The sequence below is a fragment of the Panulirus ornatus genome, chromosome 11 (genome assembly GCF_036320965.1).
Source record: "Panulirus ornatus isolate Po-2019 chromosome 11, ASM3632096v1, whole genome shotgun sequence".
NCBI lineage: Eukaryota > Metazoa > Arthropoda > Malacostraca > Decapoda > Palinuridae > Panulirus > Panulirus ornatus.
This window is the reverse complement of record NC_092234.1, coordinates 25,826,296-25,845,641: the sequence shown is the minus strand read 5'-3', so window position 1 is coordinate 25,845,641 and position 19,346 is coordinate 25,826,296. Positions and strand designations below refer to the sequence as shown.

Genomic DNA, 19,346 nt, shown 5'->3' with positions numbered 1-19,346 from the left:
ACACGATAAGTTCCCTAGTGCACTTTCGTGTAATAATCACATCATCCGGGTAGATACAAGGAAGAAATATAAAAGTAGTTGATATACAACGAAGAGACGTATCTAGGACCCTCTTTGGTAAAAAGTCACTACCCGAATAGAAGTCGGGTGCGTTTAAGTCTAGCAACAAGCATATTATAAACTTATGTGGAGAAGAAGGGGAACTGTTTACAAATTTTATCAACATTAGAATAATGTAAGTGGAAGCAGCACTTGCCGAAAGTTGACAAATGTGAGGTGTTGGATTTAGAACATATGTCTCTTATTCATTTGTTATTTTGAGGCTTACGAGGTTTTGTCTCATATATCAGAAGGCTATCATTTCTCAAGATTGTTTAGATTATGTACATAAATGCCAGAATAGCAGCTTTGTGCCATCGTACTGCCGAGGGTTCTGACGACATCGAACATTTGGTTCTGTGAACTGAGACAGTATTCGTTTATAACACCATGGGAAGATAAGAGCCAGATGCTGCAAAAGAAGAGTTTGGAGGCTTCAGTATCACTGGTGACTTGCCAGCTCCCATCGCTCACGTTTTTATAAGCTAACCTATGATAAGTTTTCCATGTTGTACCAGCCTTCACCTCTCTGCACTGACTGCAGCTTTGATTTAGGTTAAAGACTTATAATGCAAAGGCCAGGCTGGGCTTGTTCCTGGGATGTATGTTGGTATGAAAATGGTGGTCGTTTTTATTAGATTATATAACTTTTGAGTCACTGCATACATTGAAATGTAACAGATGTTGACATGGCTACAGTTTGAAGAGGTATCACATGAGGTATGTTTCGAGTGAATTTCCAATGCATATATTGAAATTCATTATTCATTGTCTTGAACATTGAATTCATGTCCATTTTATATCTGAAATTAAGTTCCTTGAATGGGCAGATAGATAGATGGTAGATAGATAGATAGATAGATAGGTAGATAGATAGATAGATAGACAGACAGATATATAGTTTATTGACCACAGCTTCAATTACAAATAATACATTACAATTTATAAACCATAAAGAAGTTGACAATAAAATTTAGAAGCTAAACAGCCACAATACAATGAAATACAATATAGAAGATTAGAATAATCCTAACATAAATTACTAAGCTGACATCATAATCATACAAGAGTAAAATATCGTGGATCAATTTGCATGACGTTACATGAGTAATACCTTCACCAAAAAGCTCTTCCAGTCTCATCACATTATACTGTCTTCTAATTGTTTCTTTTAAGAGACACACGTGCTCTACCACGTGTCACCCTGTTTGGATAATGACACAAACACATCAACGTTCCTCAATAGTGAGACGGCCACGCCCTCTCCTGTCCCCTCGCCTGGTCTCCACCGCCAAGCCGTGTCCACATACATGGAACCTAGTGGATGGCATGTAACTCACTTAACATGTGTTTGTCTTGCATACCTCGTTCGTGCACTGAAAAGTTTGATGAGTCAGTTATGATATGATAAACATTTCCTAATAATAAGCATTTCTCGGGATTTCATTTCTTATAGATTCACAAACAGTTTTTCCTGTATGTGTACTCGAGTTAATTACAGTTCTAATGGCAAGTGGTAGTGTTGTGTTGATTCCATTTAACAAAATCTCCGCTTCTGATCCTCTGTTTTAGATTCACAGACAGGCAGCCTCTGCTTCTGATCCACGGACAGATAACCTATGTTTATGATCTACGGACAGAAAACCTATGCTTCTGATCCATGGACAGATAACCTGTTTTGATCCACCGTCAGAAAACCTATGCCTTTGATCCACGGACAGATAACCTATGTTGCTGATCCACGGACAGAAAACCTATGCTTCTGATCCACAAACAGATAACTTAAGTTTCTGTTCCACAGACAGATAACCTATGTTTATGATCTACAGACAAAAAAAAAACTATGCCTCTGATCCACGGACAGATAATCTGTTTCTGATCCACAGTCAGAAAACCTATGCTTCTGATCCACGGACAGATAGCCTATGTTTCTGATCCACGTACAGAAAACCTATGCTTCTGATCCACAAACAGATAACTTAAGTTTCTGATCCACGGACAGAAAACCAATGCTTCTGATCCACAGACAGAAAACCTATGTTCCTGATCCACGGACAGATATCCTATGTTTCTGATCCACAGACAGATAACCTATGCTTCTTATCCACGGACAGATAATCTACTTTTCTGATTCACGGACCGAAAACCTATGCCTCTGGTCAACGGAAAGATAGATTATGTTTCTGATCTACTGACAGAAAACATATGCTTCTGATCTACGGACAGGTAACCTATGTTTCTGATCCACAGACAGATAACCTATGTTTCTAATCCACGGACAAATAACTTATGCTTCTGATCCACGGACAGACAGCCTGTTTCTGATCTACCGGCAGACGGCCTCTACATCTGTGCCTTAACACTGCTGAGAGTGTAGGGCCACTACTCTGTACGCACCATCAGACGGCTGGATATCATCTCATTTATTGCCTTTTCTTCATCCGTGAGTTTTTTTTATAAAAGTATTAGTGTACTCCAGAGTGGTGCTGCCGAAGTCATTACTGTTTTGTGGCGAACATCATTAACAGTCAGGATTGAATTCATGGCTTGTGACAGACAGGGTTGAGGGTCCAGCTATCTAACGTGCATCAACTTGACGTATATATGAAGGACTGTTTACAAATCAAATCATAACTTCACAATAGAACAGACACATGATTTGTATAATTTTCACATGGAAGCTTGATATAATTTTGTGCAAAATATTTGGAACCCTAATCAAAGAACATATTTGGACAGCTGGGGAAAAACCACCTCGAAAAGAAATAAAATAACATAAGAATCAGCTACAGCTGATAGGTTTGACCTTTGTGATAGCTTTCAGAGGAAAAATTCTCCGGGCTTTTGACCCATGATTGTATTTTTCCTCTAACGATCGATTGTGTTTCTTAGCACAACATTATTGTGGACGGTATGACTGGATAGAATTTACCAGCAGTACACTACCTCACGATGTTTACAATCTGTGTTGGTTCTGATAAAAGTCGAGGTACACTGCAAGAATACACACTGAAGAAGCACACTGTAGAGGACGACTGTGAGAGTACACTGTTGCTTATTGATGCTACAGGTGATCTTGTGTGCCTGATAAAGGGGTGAAAAAAATATGTGTCCATTTACCCTGCCAATAAATTAGTATCATATTTATCTAACATATTTCAAACGTGAGGTTTTGTGGTATTCTCTCTCTTCATCTTTAGTGACTTGTAGCTCATACCAGGTCCTGCATGGTGGTGGTGGTGATGGCGATGTGCCTCTCGGGAACTCTACTCCGGAGGTACGTAAGGTTGGCCAGGCTTGGTGACAGGGCCGCCCTTCTCTGTCCAGTCCAGGAACGATCCGAGGTACAGCCTAAGGACAGACGATTAACAATCATTCACACGAACAGGATGATAACGGGCCAGGCTGGCGATTCAGTGAACCAGGGTTACTCTTTGCACTTAGTGATATCAGAAAATTGTAGGCTCAGGTACGATGCTCGCGTCTGTGGCTTTTGAGTGATTTATGATCATTGGGTCAAAACCTTTAATCTTCAAACCATATAACAAAACCACATTCTCAAGCTAAGGCTGACTAGTTCCTCCGTGGATATATGACGAGAAAAAGGACTCTGGAACTCCGTGGTGTAGCGGACAGTGTTCCTGACCGTGACGCATTTACGAGCTGGCCAGGATCCAGCACATAAGTTCGACTATAGGTTGAAGCAGTCGGTCCATAGGCAACCTATCTGTTCATTCACACCTTAGTTTAGTCGACAGAATAGGTACCTTACTCAAGCTAGGGTATATATACATATCTATTTATTTATTATACTTTGTCGCTGTCTCCCGCGTTAGCAAGGTAGCGCAAGGAAACAGACGAAAGAATGGCCCAACACATCCACATACACATGTATACACATACACGTCCACACACTCACATATACATACCTATACATTTCAACGTATACATATATTTACATACACAGACATATACATATACACACATGTACATAATTCAAGCTTGCTGCCCTTATTCACTCCCATCGCCACACCGTCACAAATGAAATGACAACCCACTCTCCCCGCATGCGCGCGAGATAGCGCTAGGAAAAGACAACAAAGGCCATTTTCGTTCACACTCAGTCTCTAGCTGTCATGTATAATGCACAGAAACCACAGCTTCCTTTCCACATCCAGGCACCACAAAACTTTCCATGGTTTACCCCAGACGCTTCACATGCCCTGGCTCAATCCATTGACAGCACGTCGACCCTGGTATACCACATCGTTCAAATTCACTCTATTCCTTGCACGCCTTTCATGTTCAGGCCCCGATCGCTGAAAATCATTTTCACTCCATCCTTCCACCACCAATTTGGTCTCCCACTTATCCTCGTTCCCTCCACCTCTGACACATATATCCTGTTGGTCAATCTTTCCTCACTCATTCTCTTCATGTGACCAAGCCATTTCCAAACATCCTTTTCTGCTCTCTCATCCACACTCTTTTTATTACCACACATCACTATTACCCTTTCTTTGCTTACTCGATAAAACCACCTCACACCACATATTGTCCTCAAGCATCTTATTTCCAACACATCCATCCGCCTCCGCACAGCTCTATCTATAGCCCACGAATCGCAACCATACAACATTGTTGGAACCACTATTCCTTCAAACATGCCCACTTTTGCTTTCAAAATAATGTTCTCCACTTCGAAACATTCTTCAACGCTCCCAGAACCTTCGCCCCCTCCCCCACCCTGTGATTCACTTCCGCTTCCATCCGCTGTCAAATCCACTCTCACATATCTAAAACACCACTTCCTCCAGTTTTTCTCCATTCAAATTTACCTCCACATTGATTTGTCTCTCAACCCTATTGTACCTAATAACCTTGCTCTTATTCACATTTACTATCAGCTTTCATCTTTCACACACTTTACCACACTCAGTCACCACCTTCTACAGTTCCTCACCCGAATCAGCCACCAGCACTGTATCATCAGCGAACAATAACTGACTCACCTCCTAAGCCCTCTGATCCACAACAGACTGCATACTTGCCCCTCTCTCTAAAACTCTAGCATTCATCTCCCTAACAACCCCTTCCATAAACAAATTAAACAACCATGGAGATATCACGCACTCCTGCTGCAAACTGACATTTACTGAGAACCAATCACTTTCCTCTCGTCCTACTCGTACACATGCCTTACATCTTCGATAAAAACTTTTCCCTACTTCTAGCAACTTGCCTCCCACACCATATAGTCTTAATACTTTCCACAGAGCATCTCTATCAACTCTATTATATACCTTCTCCAGATCCATAAATGCGACCTACAAATCCATTTGCTTTTCTAAGTATTTCTCACATACATTCTTCAGAGAAAACACCTGATCCAAACATCCTCTACCACTTCTGAAACCACACTGCTCTTCCCCAATCTGATGCTCTATACATGCTTTCACCCTCTCAATCAATACCCTCCCATATGACTTTCCAGGAATACTCAACAAACTTATACCTATGTAATTTGAACACTCATCTTTATCCCCTTTGCCTTTGTAGAGTGGCACTATGCATGCATTCCGCCAATCTTCAGGCACTTCATCATGAGCCATACATACACTGAATATCCTCACAAACCTGTCAACAATACAGTCACCCCCTTTTTTGATAAATTCCACTGCAATACCATACAAACCCGCCGCCTTGCCGGCTTTCATCTTCCGCAAAGCTTTCACTACCTCTTCTCTGTTTATCAAACCATTCTTCCTGACCCTCTCACTTTGCACACCACCACGACCAAAACACACGATGTCTGCCACCCTTTCATCTAACACATTCAATAAACCTTCAAAATACTCACTCCATCTCCTCACATCACCACTACTTGTCATTACCTCCCCTTTAGTCCCCTTGACCGATGCTCCCATTTGTTCTATTGTCTTACACACTTCATTTACCTCCTTCCAAAACATCTTTTTATTCTCCCTAGAATTTAATGATACTCTCTCACCCCAACTCTCATTTGCCCTCTTTTTCACCTTTTGCACCTTTCCCTTGACCTCTGCCTATTTCTTATATATATCTCCCAGTCATTTGCACTATTTCCCAGCTGAAACCGTCCATATGCCTCTCTCTTCTCTTTCACTAATAATCTTACTTCTTCATCCCACCATTCACTACCCATTCTAATCTGCCTACCTCCCACGCTTCTCATGCCACAAGCATCTTTTGCGCAAGCCATCACTGCTTCCCTAAATACATCCCATTCCTCCCCCACTACCCCCACGCCCCCTGCTCTCATTCCTGAGAATAGGGGAGAAAGAATACTTCCTACGTATTCCCTGCGTGTCGTAGGCGACTAAAAGGGGAGGGGGAGGGGGCTGGAAATCTTCCCCTCCCGTTTTAATTTTCCAGAAGAAGGAACAGAGAAGGGACCAAGTGAGGATATTCTCCCTAAGGCTCAGTCCACTGTTCTTAACGCTACCTCGCTTATGCGGGAAATGGCTGATATGTATGGAAAAAAGAAAGAAAGAAAAAAGAAAGAAAAATAGAAATATATATATATATATATATATATATATATATATATATATATATATATATATATATATATATATATATATATATATATATAAATATATATATATAGGGGGCCAAGGTGAGGATATTCCCTCAAAGGCCCAGTCCTCTGTTCTTAAGGCTACCTCGCTAATTCGGGAAATGGCGAATAGTGTGAAAGAAAGATATATATATATATATATATATATATATATATATATATATATATATATATATATATATATATATATATATATTGGAAGGGATCACAATTTTGCGCGTGATCAAGTATATTCCTATGAGTCCACGGAGAAAATGAAACACGATAAGTTCCCAAGTGCACTTTCGTGTAATAATCACATCATCAGGGGAGATACAAGAAAGAAATATGTCAGTTGATATACAACGAAGAGACGTAGCTAGTACGCCATTTGATAAACTATTGGTTGTCTAAGACAGACAATGAGAGCATGAAAAGAAGGGGAATTGTTTACAAATTTTATGAACAATAAAGTTATCCAATTTGTATAGACCTTCACCAATATTAAGATTATAATTCTTTCTGTATTCAGTAATGGAAGATTCAATGATATTTCTCGTGGTATTGAGTTAGAGTTAACAACTGAGATGGCATTACTTCAGTCAATACAATGATTATAGTTTTTAGCGTGATCAAACAAGGCATTTGATTCTTGTCCTGTTCTTATACTATATCTATGTTGCTTACGTCTACCCGAAAGATCCTTACCACTCTGCCAAACATAAAACTTATCACAATTTCTACATGGCACTTTATAGATGCATTCAGGAGAATTTTCTGGTGACTTCCTGATTAACTTATTCTTTTTAGTACTATTGTTGCTGGAGGCAACATTTATATCAAAGGATTTAAGCAACACGGGATGTAAAGTAAAATTATCATCAAAAGGGAGAGCTTAGACTCACCATGCTTCTGGTAGCAATGAAAGATGTGTGGAACGAGCGAATGATATCTCTGAGTGCGAAAATGGGTATGTTTTAAGGAAAAGTAGTTCCAACAATACTGTATGGCTGAAGCATGTGCTATAGATAGGGTTGTACGGAGGAGGGTAGATCTATCGTAAATGAAATGTTTGAGGACAATATTTGGTGTGAGGTTTGTTCGAGTAGGTAACGAAACAGTAAGAGATGTGTGGTAATAAAAAGTGTGGTAGAGATAGCAGAAGAGGGTGTGCTGAAATGGTTTAGACATATGGAGAGAATGAATGATGAAAGGTTGACAAATAGGATTTATGTGTCACAGGTGGAAGGAACAAGAAGCGGGAGACCAAATTTGAGAAGGAAAGATGGAGTGAAAATTATTTTGAGCGATCGAGGCTAGAACATGCAGGAGGATGAGAGTTGTACAATGAATACAGCGAATTGGAAAGATGTGGTATATCGGGGTCGACATACTCTCGATGGATTGAACCCGGGCATGTGAAACGTCTGGAGTAAACCATAGAAGGGCCTGTGGGGCCTAGAGGTGGATAAGTTGTGGTTTCGGTGTATTACGCATGACATAAGAGAGTGAGTGTGAACGAATGTGGCCTTTTCCTGTGTGTTTTCCTGCGCAATATCATTGGCACACGGGGCGTCGATGATGTTTCCTGTGGCTCGGGGTGGCGCAGGAAATGAATGGAGACAATCGAGTATGAATATGTACATATGTAAATATACATATATAGCTGTGCATGTCTATGGGCGTGTATGTATATATGTGTGTAATTGAGACGGCGATCAAGTATAACAAATCTATAAGATATATATATATATATATATATATATATATATATATATATATATATATATATATATATATATACATATATATATATATATATATATATATATACATATATATATATATATATTTTTTTTTTTCATTTTGCTTTGTCGCTGTCTCCCGCGTTAGCGAGTAGCGCAAAGAAACAGACGAAAGAATGGCCCAACCCGCCCACATACACATGTATACACATACATGTCCACACACGCACAATATACATACCTATACATCTCAATGTACACATATATATATATATACACACACAGACATATACATATATACACATGTACATAATTCATACTGTCTGCCTTTATTTGTTCCCATCGCCACCTCGCCACACATGGAATAACAACCCCCTTCCCCCTCATGTGTGCGAGGTAGCGCTAGGAAAAACACCAAAGGCCCCATTCGTTCACACTCAGTCTCTGTCATGTAATAATGCACCGAAACCACAGCTCCCTTTCCACATCCAGGCCCCACACACTTTGCATGGTTTACCCCAGACGCTTCACATGCCCTGGTTCAATCCATTGACAGCACGTCGACCCCGGTATACCATATCGTTCCAATTCACTCTATTCCTTGCACGCCTTTCACCCTCCTGCATGTTCAGGCCCCGATCACTCAAAATCTTTTTCACTCCATCTTTCCACCTCCAATTTGGTCTCCCACTTCTCCTCGTTCCCTCCACCTCTGACATATATATCCTCTTGGTCACTCTTTCCCCACTCATTCTCTCCATGTGACCAAACAATTTCAAAACACCCTCTTCTGCTCTCTCAACCACACTCTTTTTATTTCAACACATTTCTCTCACCCTTACATTACTTACTCGATCAAACCACCTCACACCACATATTGTCCTCAAACATCTCATTTCCAGCACATCCACCCTCCTGCGCACAACTCTATCCATAGCCCACGCCTCGCAACCATACAACATTGTTAGAACCGCTATTCCTTCAAACATACCCATTTTTGCTTTCCGAGATAATGTTCTCGACTTCCACACATTCTTCAAGGCTCCCAGAATTTTCGCCCCCTCCCCCACCCTATGATTCACTTCCGCTTCCATGGTTCCATCCGCTTCCAGATCCACTCCCAGATATCTAAAACACTTCACTTCCTCCAGGTTTTCTCCATTCAAACTTACCTCCCAATTGACTTGACCCTCAACCCTACTGTACCTAATAACCTTGCTCTTATTCACATTTACTCTTAACTTTCTTCTTTCACGCACTTTATCAAACTCAGTCACCAGCTTCTGCAGTTTCTTACATGAATCAGCCACCAGCGCTGTATCATCACCGAACAACAACTGACTCACTTCCCAAGCTCTTTCATCCACAACAGACTTCATACTTGCCCCTCTTCCCAAATCTCTTGCATTCACCTCCCTAACAACCACATCCATAAACAAATTAAACAACCATGGAGACATCACACACCCCTGCCGCAAACCTACATTCACTGAGAACCAATCACTCTCCTCTCTTCCTACACGTACACATGCCTTACATCCTCGATAAAAACTTTTCACTGCTTCTAACAACTTGCCTCCCACACCATATATTCTTAATACCTTCCACAGAGCATCTCTATAAAATCTATCATATGCCTTCTCCAGATCCATAAATGCTACATACAAATCCATTTGTTTTTCTAACTATTTCTCGCATACATTCTTCAAAGCAAACACCTGATCCACACATCCTCTACCACTTCTGAAACCACACTGCTCTTCCCCAATCAGATGCTCTGTACATGCCTTCACCCTCTCAATCAATACCCTCCCATACAATTTACCAGGAATACTCAACAAACTTATACCTCTGTAATTTGAGCGCTCACACTTATCCCCTTTGCCTTTGTACAATGGCACTATGCAAGCATTCCGCCAATCCTCAGGCACCTCACCATGAATCATGAGGATAGGGGATTAAGAATACTTCCCACGCATTCCTCACGTGTCGTAGAAGGCGACTAAAGGGGACGGGAGCGGGGGGCCAGAAACCCTCCCCTCCTTGTAATTTAACTTTCTAAAAGGGGAAACAGAATATATATATATATATATATATATATATATATATATATATATATATATATATATATATATATATATATATATATATATACACATATATATATATATATATATATATATATATATATATATATATATATATATATATATATATATATATATATATATATATATAAAGGGGAAGAGTGGTTTGGGAATGTCTGGGGAGTAAAGTCAGGGGTTAGTGAGAGGACAAGAGCAAGGGAAGGAGCAGCAATACTCCTGAAACAGGAGTTGTGGGAGTATGTGATAGAATGTAAGAAAGTAAATTCTCGATTAATACGGGTAAAACTGAAAGTTGATGGAGAGAGGTGGGTGATTATTGGTGCATATGCACCTGGGCATGAGAAGAAAGATCATGAGGGACAAGTGTTTTGGGAGCAGCTGAATGAGTGTGTTAGTGGTTTTGATGCACGAGATCGGGTTATAGTGATGGGTGATTTGAATGCAAAGGTGAGTAATGTGGCAGTTGAGGGAATAATTGGTATACATGGGGTGTTCAGTGTTGTAAATGGAAATGGTGAAGAGCTAGTAGATTTATGTGCTGAAAAAGGACTGATGATTGGGAATACCTGGTTTAAAAAGCGAGATATACATAAGTATACTTATGTAAGTAGGAGAGATGGCCAGAGAGCGTTATTGGATTACGTGTTAATTGACAGGCGTGCGAAAGAGAGACTTTTGGATGTTAATGTGCTGAGAGGTGCAACTGGAGGGATGTCTGATCATTATCTTGTGGAGGCTAAGGTGAAGATTTGTATGGGTTTTCAGAAAAGAAGAGTGAATGTTGGGGTGAAGAGGGTTGTGAGAGTAAGTGAGCTTGGGAAGGAGACCTGTGTGAGGAAGTACCAGGAGAGACTGAGTACAGAATGGAAAAAGGTGAGAACAATGGAAGTAAGGGGAGTGGGGGAGGAATGGGATATATTTAGGGAATCAGTGATGGATTGCGCAAAAGATGCTTGTGGCATGAGAAGAGTGGGAGGTGGGTTGATTAGAAAGGGTAGTGAGTGGTGGGATGAAGAAGTAAGAGTGTTAGTGAAAGAGAAGAGAGAGGCATTTGGACGATTTTTGCAGGGAAAAAATGCAATTGAGTGGGAGATGTATAAAAGAAAGAGACAGGAGGTCAAGAGAAAGGTGCAAGAGGTGAAAAAAAGGGCAAATGAGAGTTGGGGTGAGAGAGTATCATTAAATTTTAGGGAGAATAAAAAGATGTTCTGGAAGGAGGTAAATAAAGTGCGTAAGACAAGGGAGCAAATGGGAACTTCAGTGAAGGGCGCAAATGGGGAGGTGATAACAAGTAGTGGTGATGTGAGAAGGAGATGGAGTGAGTATTTTGAAGGTTTGTTGAATGTGTTTGATGATAGAGTGGCAGATATAGGGTGTTTTGGTCGAGGTGGTGTACAAAGTGAGAGGGTTGGGGAAAATGATTTGGTAAACAGAGAAGAGGTAGTAAAAGCTTTGCGTAAGATGAAAGCCGGCAAGGCAGCAGGCTTGGATGGTATTGCAGTGGAATTTATTAAAAAAGGGGGTGACTGTATTGTTGACTGGTTGGTAAGGTTATTTAATGTATGTATGACTCATGGTGAGGTGCCTGAGGATTGGCGGAATGCGTGCATAGTGCCATTGTACAAAGGGAAAGGGGCTAAGAGTGAGTGCTCAAATTACAGAGGTATAAGTTTGTTGAGTATTCCTGGTAAATTATATGGGAGGGTATTGATTGAGAGGGTGAAGGCATGTACAGAGCATCAGATTGGGGAAGAGCAGTGTGCTTTCAGAAGTGGTAGAGGATGTGTGGATCAGGTGTTTGCTTTGAAGAATGTATGTGAGAAATACTTAGAAAAGCAAATGGATTTGTATGTAGCATTTATGGATCTGGAGAAGGCATATGATAGAGTTGATAGAGATGCTCTGTGGAAGGTATTAAGAATATATAGGTGTGGGAGGAAAGTTGTTAGAAGCAGTGAAAAGTTTTTATCGAGGATGTAAGGCATGTGTACGTGTAGGAAGAGAGGAGAGTGACTGGTTCTCGGTGAATGTAGGTTTGCGGCAGGGGTGTGTGATGTCTCCATGGTTGTTTAATTTGTTTATGGATGGGGTTGTTAGGGAGGTAAATGCAAGAGTTTTGGAAAGAGGTGCAAGTATGAAGTCTGTTGGAGATGAGAGAGCTTGGGAAGTGAGTCAGTTGTTGTTCGCTGATGATACAGCGCTGGTGGCTGATTCATGTGAGAAACTGCAGAAGCTGGTGACTGAGTTTGGTAAAGTGTGTGGAAGAAGAAAGTTAAGAGTAAATGTCAATAAGAGCAAGGTTATTAGGTACAGTAGGGTTGAGGGTCAAGTCAATTGGGAGGTGAGTTTGAATGGAGAAAAACTGGAGGAAGTGAAGTGTTTTAGATATCTGGGAGTGGATCTGGCAGCGGATGGAACCATGGAAGCGGAAGTGGATCATAGGGTGGGGGAGGGGGCGAAAATTCTGGGAGCTTTGAAGAATGTGTGGAAGTCGAGAACATTATCTCGGAAAGCAAAAATGGGTATGTTTGAAGGAATAGTGGTTCCAACAATGTTGTATGGTTGCGAGGCGTGGGCTATGGATAGAGTTGTGCGCAGGAGGATGGATGTGCTGGAAATGAGATGTTTGAGGACAATGTGTGGTGTGAGGTGGTTTGATCGAGTGAGTAACGTAAGGGTAAGAGAGATGTGTGGAAATAAAAAGAGCGTGGTTGAGAGAGCAGAAGAGGGTGTTTTGAAGTGGTTTGGGCACATGGAGAGAATGAGTGAGGAAAGATTGACCAAGAGGATATATGTGTCGGAGGTGGAGGGAACGAGGAGAAGAGGGAGACCAAATTGGAGGTGGAAAGATGGAGTGAAAAAGATTTTGTGTGATCGGGGCCTGAACATGCAGGAGGGTGAAAGGAGGGCAAGGAATAGAGTGAATTGGAGCGATGTGGTATACAGGGGTTGACGTGCTGTCAATGGAGTGAATCAAGGCATGTGAAGCGTCTGGGGTAAACCATGGAAAGCTGTGTAGGTATGTATATTTGCGTGTGTGGACGTGTGTATGTACATGTGTATGGGGGGGGGGGTTGGGCCATTTCTTTCGTCTGTTTCCTTGCGCTACCTCGCAAACGCGGGAGACAGCGACAATTTATAAAAAAAAAAATATATATATATATATATATATATATATATATATATATATATATATATATATATATATATATATATTTTTTTTTTTTTTTTCTTTTCAAACTATTCGCCATTTCCCGCGTTAGCGAGGTAGCGTTAAGAACAGAGGACTGGGCCATTGAGGGAATATCCTCACCTGGCCCCCTTCTCTGTTCCTTATTTTGGAAAATTAAAAAAAAATTGAGTGGAGGATTTCCAGCCCCCCGCTCCCTCCCCTTTTAGTCGCCTTCTACGACACGCAGGGAATACGTGGGAAGTATTCTTTCTCCCCTATCCCCAGGGATAATATATATATATATATATATATATATATATATATATATATATATATATATATATATATATATATATATATATATATATATATTTCCATGTTCCATAGCCAGAGGTTGAACCATTATGTGACATTCATTTTTTTCTTTTCATTTCAAGCTAGAAGTTTCAGTTTTCTAAATTGTTTCTTACATTTTTCATATGTATATATATGTATGTGTGTGTGTGTGTATATGTGCGTGTGTGTGTGTGTGTGTGTGTATGTGTATATATATATATATATATATATGTATATTATCCCTGGGGATAGGGGTGAAAGAATACTTCCCACGCATTCCTCGCGTGTCGTAGAAAGCGACTAGAGGGGACGGGAGCGGGGGGCCAGAAATCCTCCCCTCCTTGTATTTTTTTTAACTTTCTAAAATGGGAAACAGAAGAAGGAGTCACGCGGGGAGTGCTCATCCTCCTCGAAGGCTCAGATTGGGGTGCCTAAATGTGTGTGGATGTAACCAAGATGTGAAAAAAGGAGAGATAGGTAGTATGTTTGAGGAAAGGAACCTGGATGTTTTGGCTCTGAGTGAAACGAAGCTCAAGGGTGAAGGGGAAGAGTGGTTTGGGAATGTCTTGGGAGTAAAGTCAGGGGTTAGTGAGAGGACAAGAGCAAGGGAAGGAGTAGCAGTACTCCTGAAACAGGAGTTGTGGGAGTACGTGATAGAATGTAAGAAAGTAAATTCTCGATTAATATGTGTAAAACTGAAAGTTGATGGAGAGAGATGGGCGATTATTGGTGCATATGCACCTGGGCATGAGAAGAAAGATCATGAGAGGCAAGTGTTTTGGGAGCAGCTGAATGAGTGTGTTAGTGGTTTTGATGCAAGAGACCGGGTTATAGTGATGGGTGATTTGAATGCAAAGGTGAGTAATGTGGCAGTTGAGGGAATAATTGGTATACATGGGGTATTCAGTGTTGTAAATGGAAATGGTGAAGAGCTTGTAGAGTTATGTGTTGAAAAAGGACTGATGATTGGGAATACCTGGTTTAAAAAGCGAGATATACATAAGTATACTTATGTAAGTAGGAGAGATGGCCAGAGAGCGTTATTGGATTACGTGTTAATTGATAGGCGCGCGAAAGAGACTTTTGGATGTTAATGTGCTGAGAGGTGCAACTGGAGGGATGTCTGATCATTATCTTGTGGAGGCTAAGGTGAAGATTTGTATGGGTTTTCAGAAAAAAAGAGTGAATGTTGGGGTGAAGAGGGTGGTGAGAGTAAGTGAGCTTGGGAAGGAGACTTGTTTGAAGAAGTACCAGGAGAGACTGAGTACAGAATGGAAAAAGGTGAGAACAATGGAAGTAAGGGGAGTGGGGGAGGAATGGGACGTATTTAGGGAATCAGTGATGGATTGCGCAAAAGATGCTTGTGGCATGAGAAGAGTGGGAGGTGGGTTGATTAGGAAGGGTAGTGAGTGGTGGGATGAAGAAGTAAGAGTATTAGTGAAAGAAAAGAGAGAGGCATTTGGACGATTTTTGCAGGGAAAAAATGCAGTTGAGTGGGAGACGTATAAAAGAAAGAGACAGGAGGTCAAGAGAAAGGTGCAAGAGGTGAAAAAAAGGGCAAATGAGAGTTGGGGTGAGAGAGTTTCATTAAATTTTAGGGAGAATAAAAAGATGTTCTGGAAGGAGGTAAATAAAGTGCGTAAGACAAGGGAGCAAATGGGAACTTCAGTGAAGGGCGCAAATGGGGAGGTGATAACAAGTAGTGGTGATGTGAGAAGGAGATGGAGTGAGTATTTTGAAGGTTTGTTGAATGTGTTTGATGATAGAGTGGCAGATATAGGGTGTTTTGGTCGAGGTGGTGTGCAAAGTGAGAGGGTTAGGGAAAATGATTTGGTAAACAGAGAAGAGGTAGTAAAAGCTTTGCGGAAGATGAAAGCCGGCAAGGCAGCAGTTTTGGATGGTATTGCAGTGGAATTTATTAAAAAAGGGGGTGACTGTATTGTTGACTGGTTGATAAGGTTATTTAATGTATGTATGACTCACGGTGAGGTGCCTGAGGATTGGCGGAATGCGTGCATAGTGCCATTGTACAAAGGCAAAGGGGATAAGAGTGAGTGCTCAAATTACAGAGGTATAAGTTTGTTGAGTATTCCTGGTAAATTATATGGGAGGGTATTGATTGAGAGGGTGAAGGCATGTACAGAGCATCAGATTGGGGAAGAGCAGTGTGCTTTCAGAAGTGGTAGAGGATGTGTGGATCAGGTGTTTGCTTTGAAGAATGTATGTGAGAAATACTTAGAAAAGCAAATGGATTTGTATGTAGCATTTATGGATCTGGAGAAGGCATATGATAGAGTTGATAGAGATGCTCTGTGGAAGGTATTAAGAATATATGGTGTGGGAGGCAAGTTGTTAGAAGCAGTGAAAAGTTTTTATCGAGGATGTAAGGCATGTGTACGTGTAGGAAGAGAGGAAAGTGATTGGTTCTCAGTGAATGTAGGTTTGCGGCAGGGGTGTGTGATGTCTCCATGGTTGTTTAATTTCTTTATGGATGGGGTTGTTAGGGAGGTGAATGCAAGAGTTTTGGAAAGAGGGGCAAGTATGAAGTCTGTTCGGGATGAGAGAGCTTGGGAAGTGAGTCAGTTGTTGTTCGCTGATGATACAGCGCTGGTGGCTGATTCATGTGAGAAACTGCAGAAGCTGGTGACTGAGTTTGGTAAAGTGTGTGAAAGAAGAAAGTTAAGAGTAAATGTAAATAGGAGTAAGGTTATTATGTACAGTAGAGTTGAGGGTCAAGTCAATTGGGAGGTGAGTTTGAATGGAGAAAAACTGGAGGAAGTGAAGTGTTTTAGATATCTGGGAGTGGATCTGGCAGCGGATGGAACCATGGAAGCGGAAGTGGATCATAGGGTGGGGGAGGGGGCGAAAATTCTGGGAGCCGTGAAGAATGTGTGGAAGTCGAGAACATTATCTCGTAAAGCAAAAATGGGTATGTTTGAAGGAATAGTGGTTCCAACAATGTTGTATGGTTGCGAGGCGTCGGCTATGGATAGAGTTTTGCGCAGGAGGATGGATGTGCTGGAAATGAGATGTTTGAGGACAATGTGTGGTGTGAGGTGGTTTGATCGAGTAAGTAACGTAAGGGTAAGAGAGATGTGTGGAAATAAAAAGAGCGTGGTTGAGAGAGCAGAAGAGGGTGTTTTGAAATGGTTTGGGCACATGGAGAGAATGAGTGAGGAAAGATTGACCAAGAGGATATATGTGTCGGAGGTGGAGGGAGCAAGGAGAAGAGGGAGACCAAATTGGAGGTGGAAAGATGGAGTGAAAAAGATTTTGTGTGATCGGGGCCTGAACATGCAGGAGGGTGAAAGGAGGGCAAGGAATAGAGTGAATTGGAGCGATGTGGTATACCGGGGTTGACGTGCTGTCAGTGGATCTAATCGGGGCATGTGAAGCGTCTGGGTTAAACCATGGAAAGCTGTGTAGGTATGTATATTTTGCGTGTGTGGATGTATGTATATACATGTGTATGGGGGTGGGTTGGGCCATTTCTTTCGTCTGTTTCCTTGCGCTACCTCGCAAACGCGGGAGACAGCGACAAAGCAAAAAAAAAAAAAAAAAAGGAAATATATATATATATATATATATATATATATATATATATATATATATATATCTTTTATATAAATATATATATATAAATATATATATATATATATATATATATATATATATATAAATATATATATATATATATATATATAAATATATATATCTTTTATAAAAAAAAGAAATATATATATATATATATATATATATATATATATATATATATATATCTTTTAGATATATATATATATATATATATATATATATATATATATATATATATATATATATATATATATATTTTTTTTTTTTTTTTTTTTTTTTCTTTGTCGCTGTATCCCGCGTTTGCGCTACCTCGCAAACGCGGGAGACAGCGACATAGTATAAAAAAAAAAAAAAAAAAAAATATATATATATCCCTAGGGATAGGGGAGAAAGAATACTTCCCACGTATTCCCTGCGTGTCGTAGATGGCGACTAAAAGGGAAGGGAGCAGGGGGCTGGAAGTCCTCCCCTCTTTTTTTTTTTTTTTCCACAAGAAGGAACAGAGAAGGGGGCCAGGTGAGGATTTCCCTCAAAGGCCCAGTCCTCTATTCTTAAAGCTACCTCGCTGTCGCGGGAAATGGCGAATAGTATGAAAGAAAGAGATATATATATACATACACACACACACACACACAGACATATATATATATATTCTTTTTTTTTTTTTCATACTTTGTCGCTGTCTCACGCGTTTGCGAGGTAGCGCAAGGAAACAGACGAAAAAAATGGCCCAACCACACCATACACATGTATATACATACGTCCACACACGCAAATATACATACCCACACAGCTTTCCATGGTTTACCCCAGACGCTTCACATGCCTTGATTCAATCCACTGACAGCACGTCAACCCCGGTATACCACATCGCTCCAATTCACTCTATTCCTTGCCCTCCTTTCACCCTCCTGCATGTTCAGGCCCCGATCACACAAAATCTTTTTCACTCCATCTTTCCACCTCCAATTTGGTCTCCCTCTTCTCCTTGCTCCCTCCACCTCCGACACATATATCCTCTTGGTCAATCTTTCCTCACTCATCCTCTCCATGTGCCCAAACCACTTCAAAACACCCTCTTCTGCTCTCTCAACCACGCTCTTTTTATTTCCACACATCTCTCTTACCCTTACGTTACTCACTCGATCAAACCACCTCACACCACACATTGTCCTCAAACATCTCATTTCCAGCACATCCATCCTCCTGCGCACAACTCTATCCATAGCCCACGCCTCGCAACCATACAACATTGTTGGAACCACTATTCCTTCAAACATACCCATTTTTGCTTTCCGAGATAATGTTCTCGACTTCCACACATTCTTCAAGGCCCCCAGAATTTTCGCCCCCTCCCCCATCCTATGATCCACTCCCGCTTCCATGGTTCCATCCGCTGCCAGATCCACTCCCAGATATCTAAAACACTTTACTTCCTCCAGTTTTTCTCCATTCAAACTTACCTCCCAATTGACTTGACCCTCAACCCTACTGTACCTAATAACCTTGCTCTTATTCACATTTACTCTTAACTTTCTTCTTCCACACACTTTACCAAACTCAGTCACCAGCTTCTGCAGTTTCTCACATGAATCAGCCACCAGCGCTGTATCATCAGCGAACAACAACTGACTCACTTCCCAAGCTCTCTCATCCCCAACAGACTTCATACTTGCCCCTCTTTCCAAAACTCT

The 19,346-nt window shown here is 40.9% G+C and overlaps 1 protein-coding gene across 1 annotated transcript in view; it reads right to left on the bottom strand.

Annotated features, from left to right (window-relative positions):
• Positions 1-987: 987 nt before the first annotated feature.
• Positions 988-19,346, bottom strand: part of LOC139751379 (rhodanese domain-containing protein CG4456-like) — a 61,965-nt gene continuing 43,606 nt past the window's right edge. Inside the window, exons 4-6 of the mRNA XM_071666749.1 lie at positions 3,317-3,450; positions 1,995-3,183; positions 988-1,744 (exon numbers count right to left, since the gene is read on the bottom strand). Of these exons, the coding sequence (XP_071522850.1) occupies positions 3,366-3,450 (85 nt within the window). The 3' untranslated portion in view covers positions 988-1,744; positions 1,995-3,183; positions 3,317-3,365. The remainder of the gene's footprint in view (positions 1,745-1,994; positions 3,184-3,316; positions 3,451-19,346) is intronic.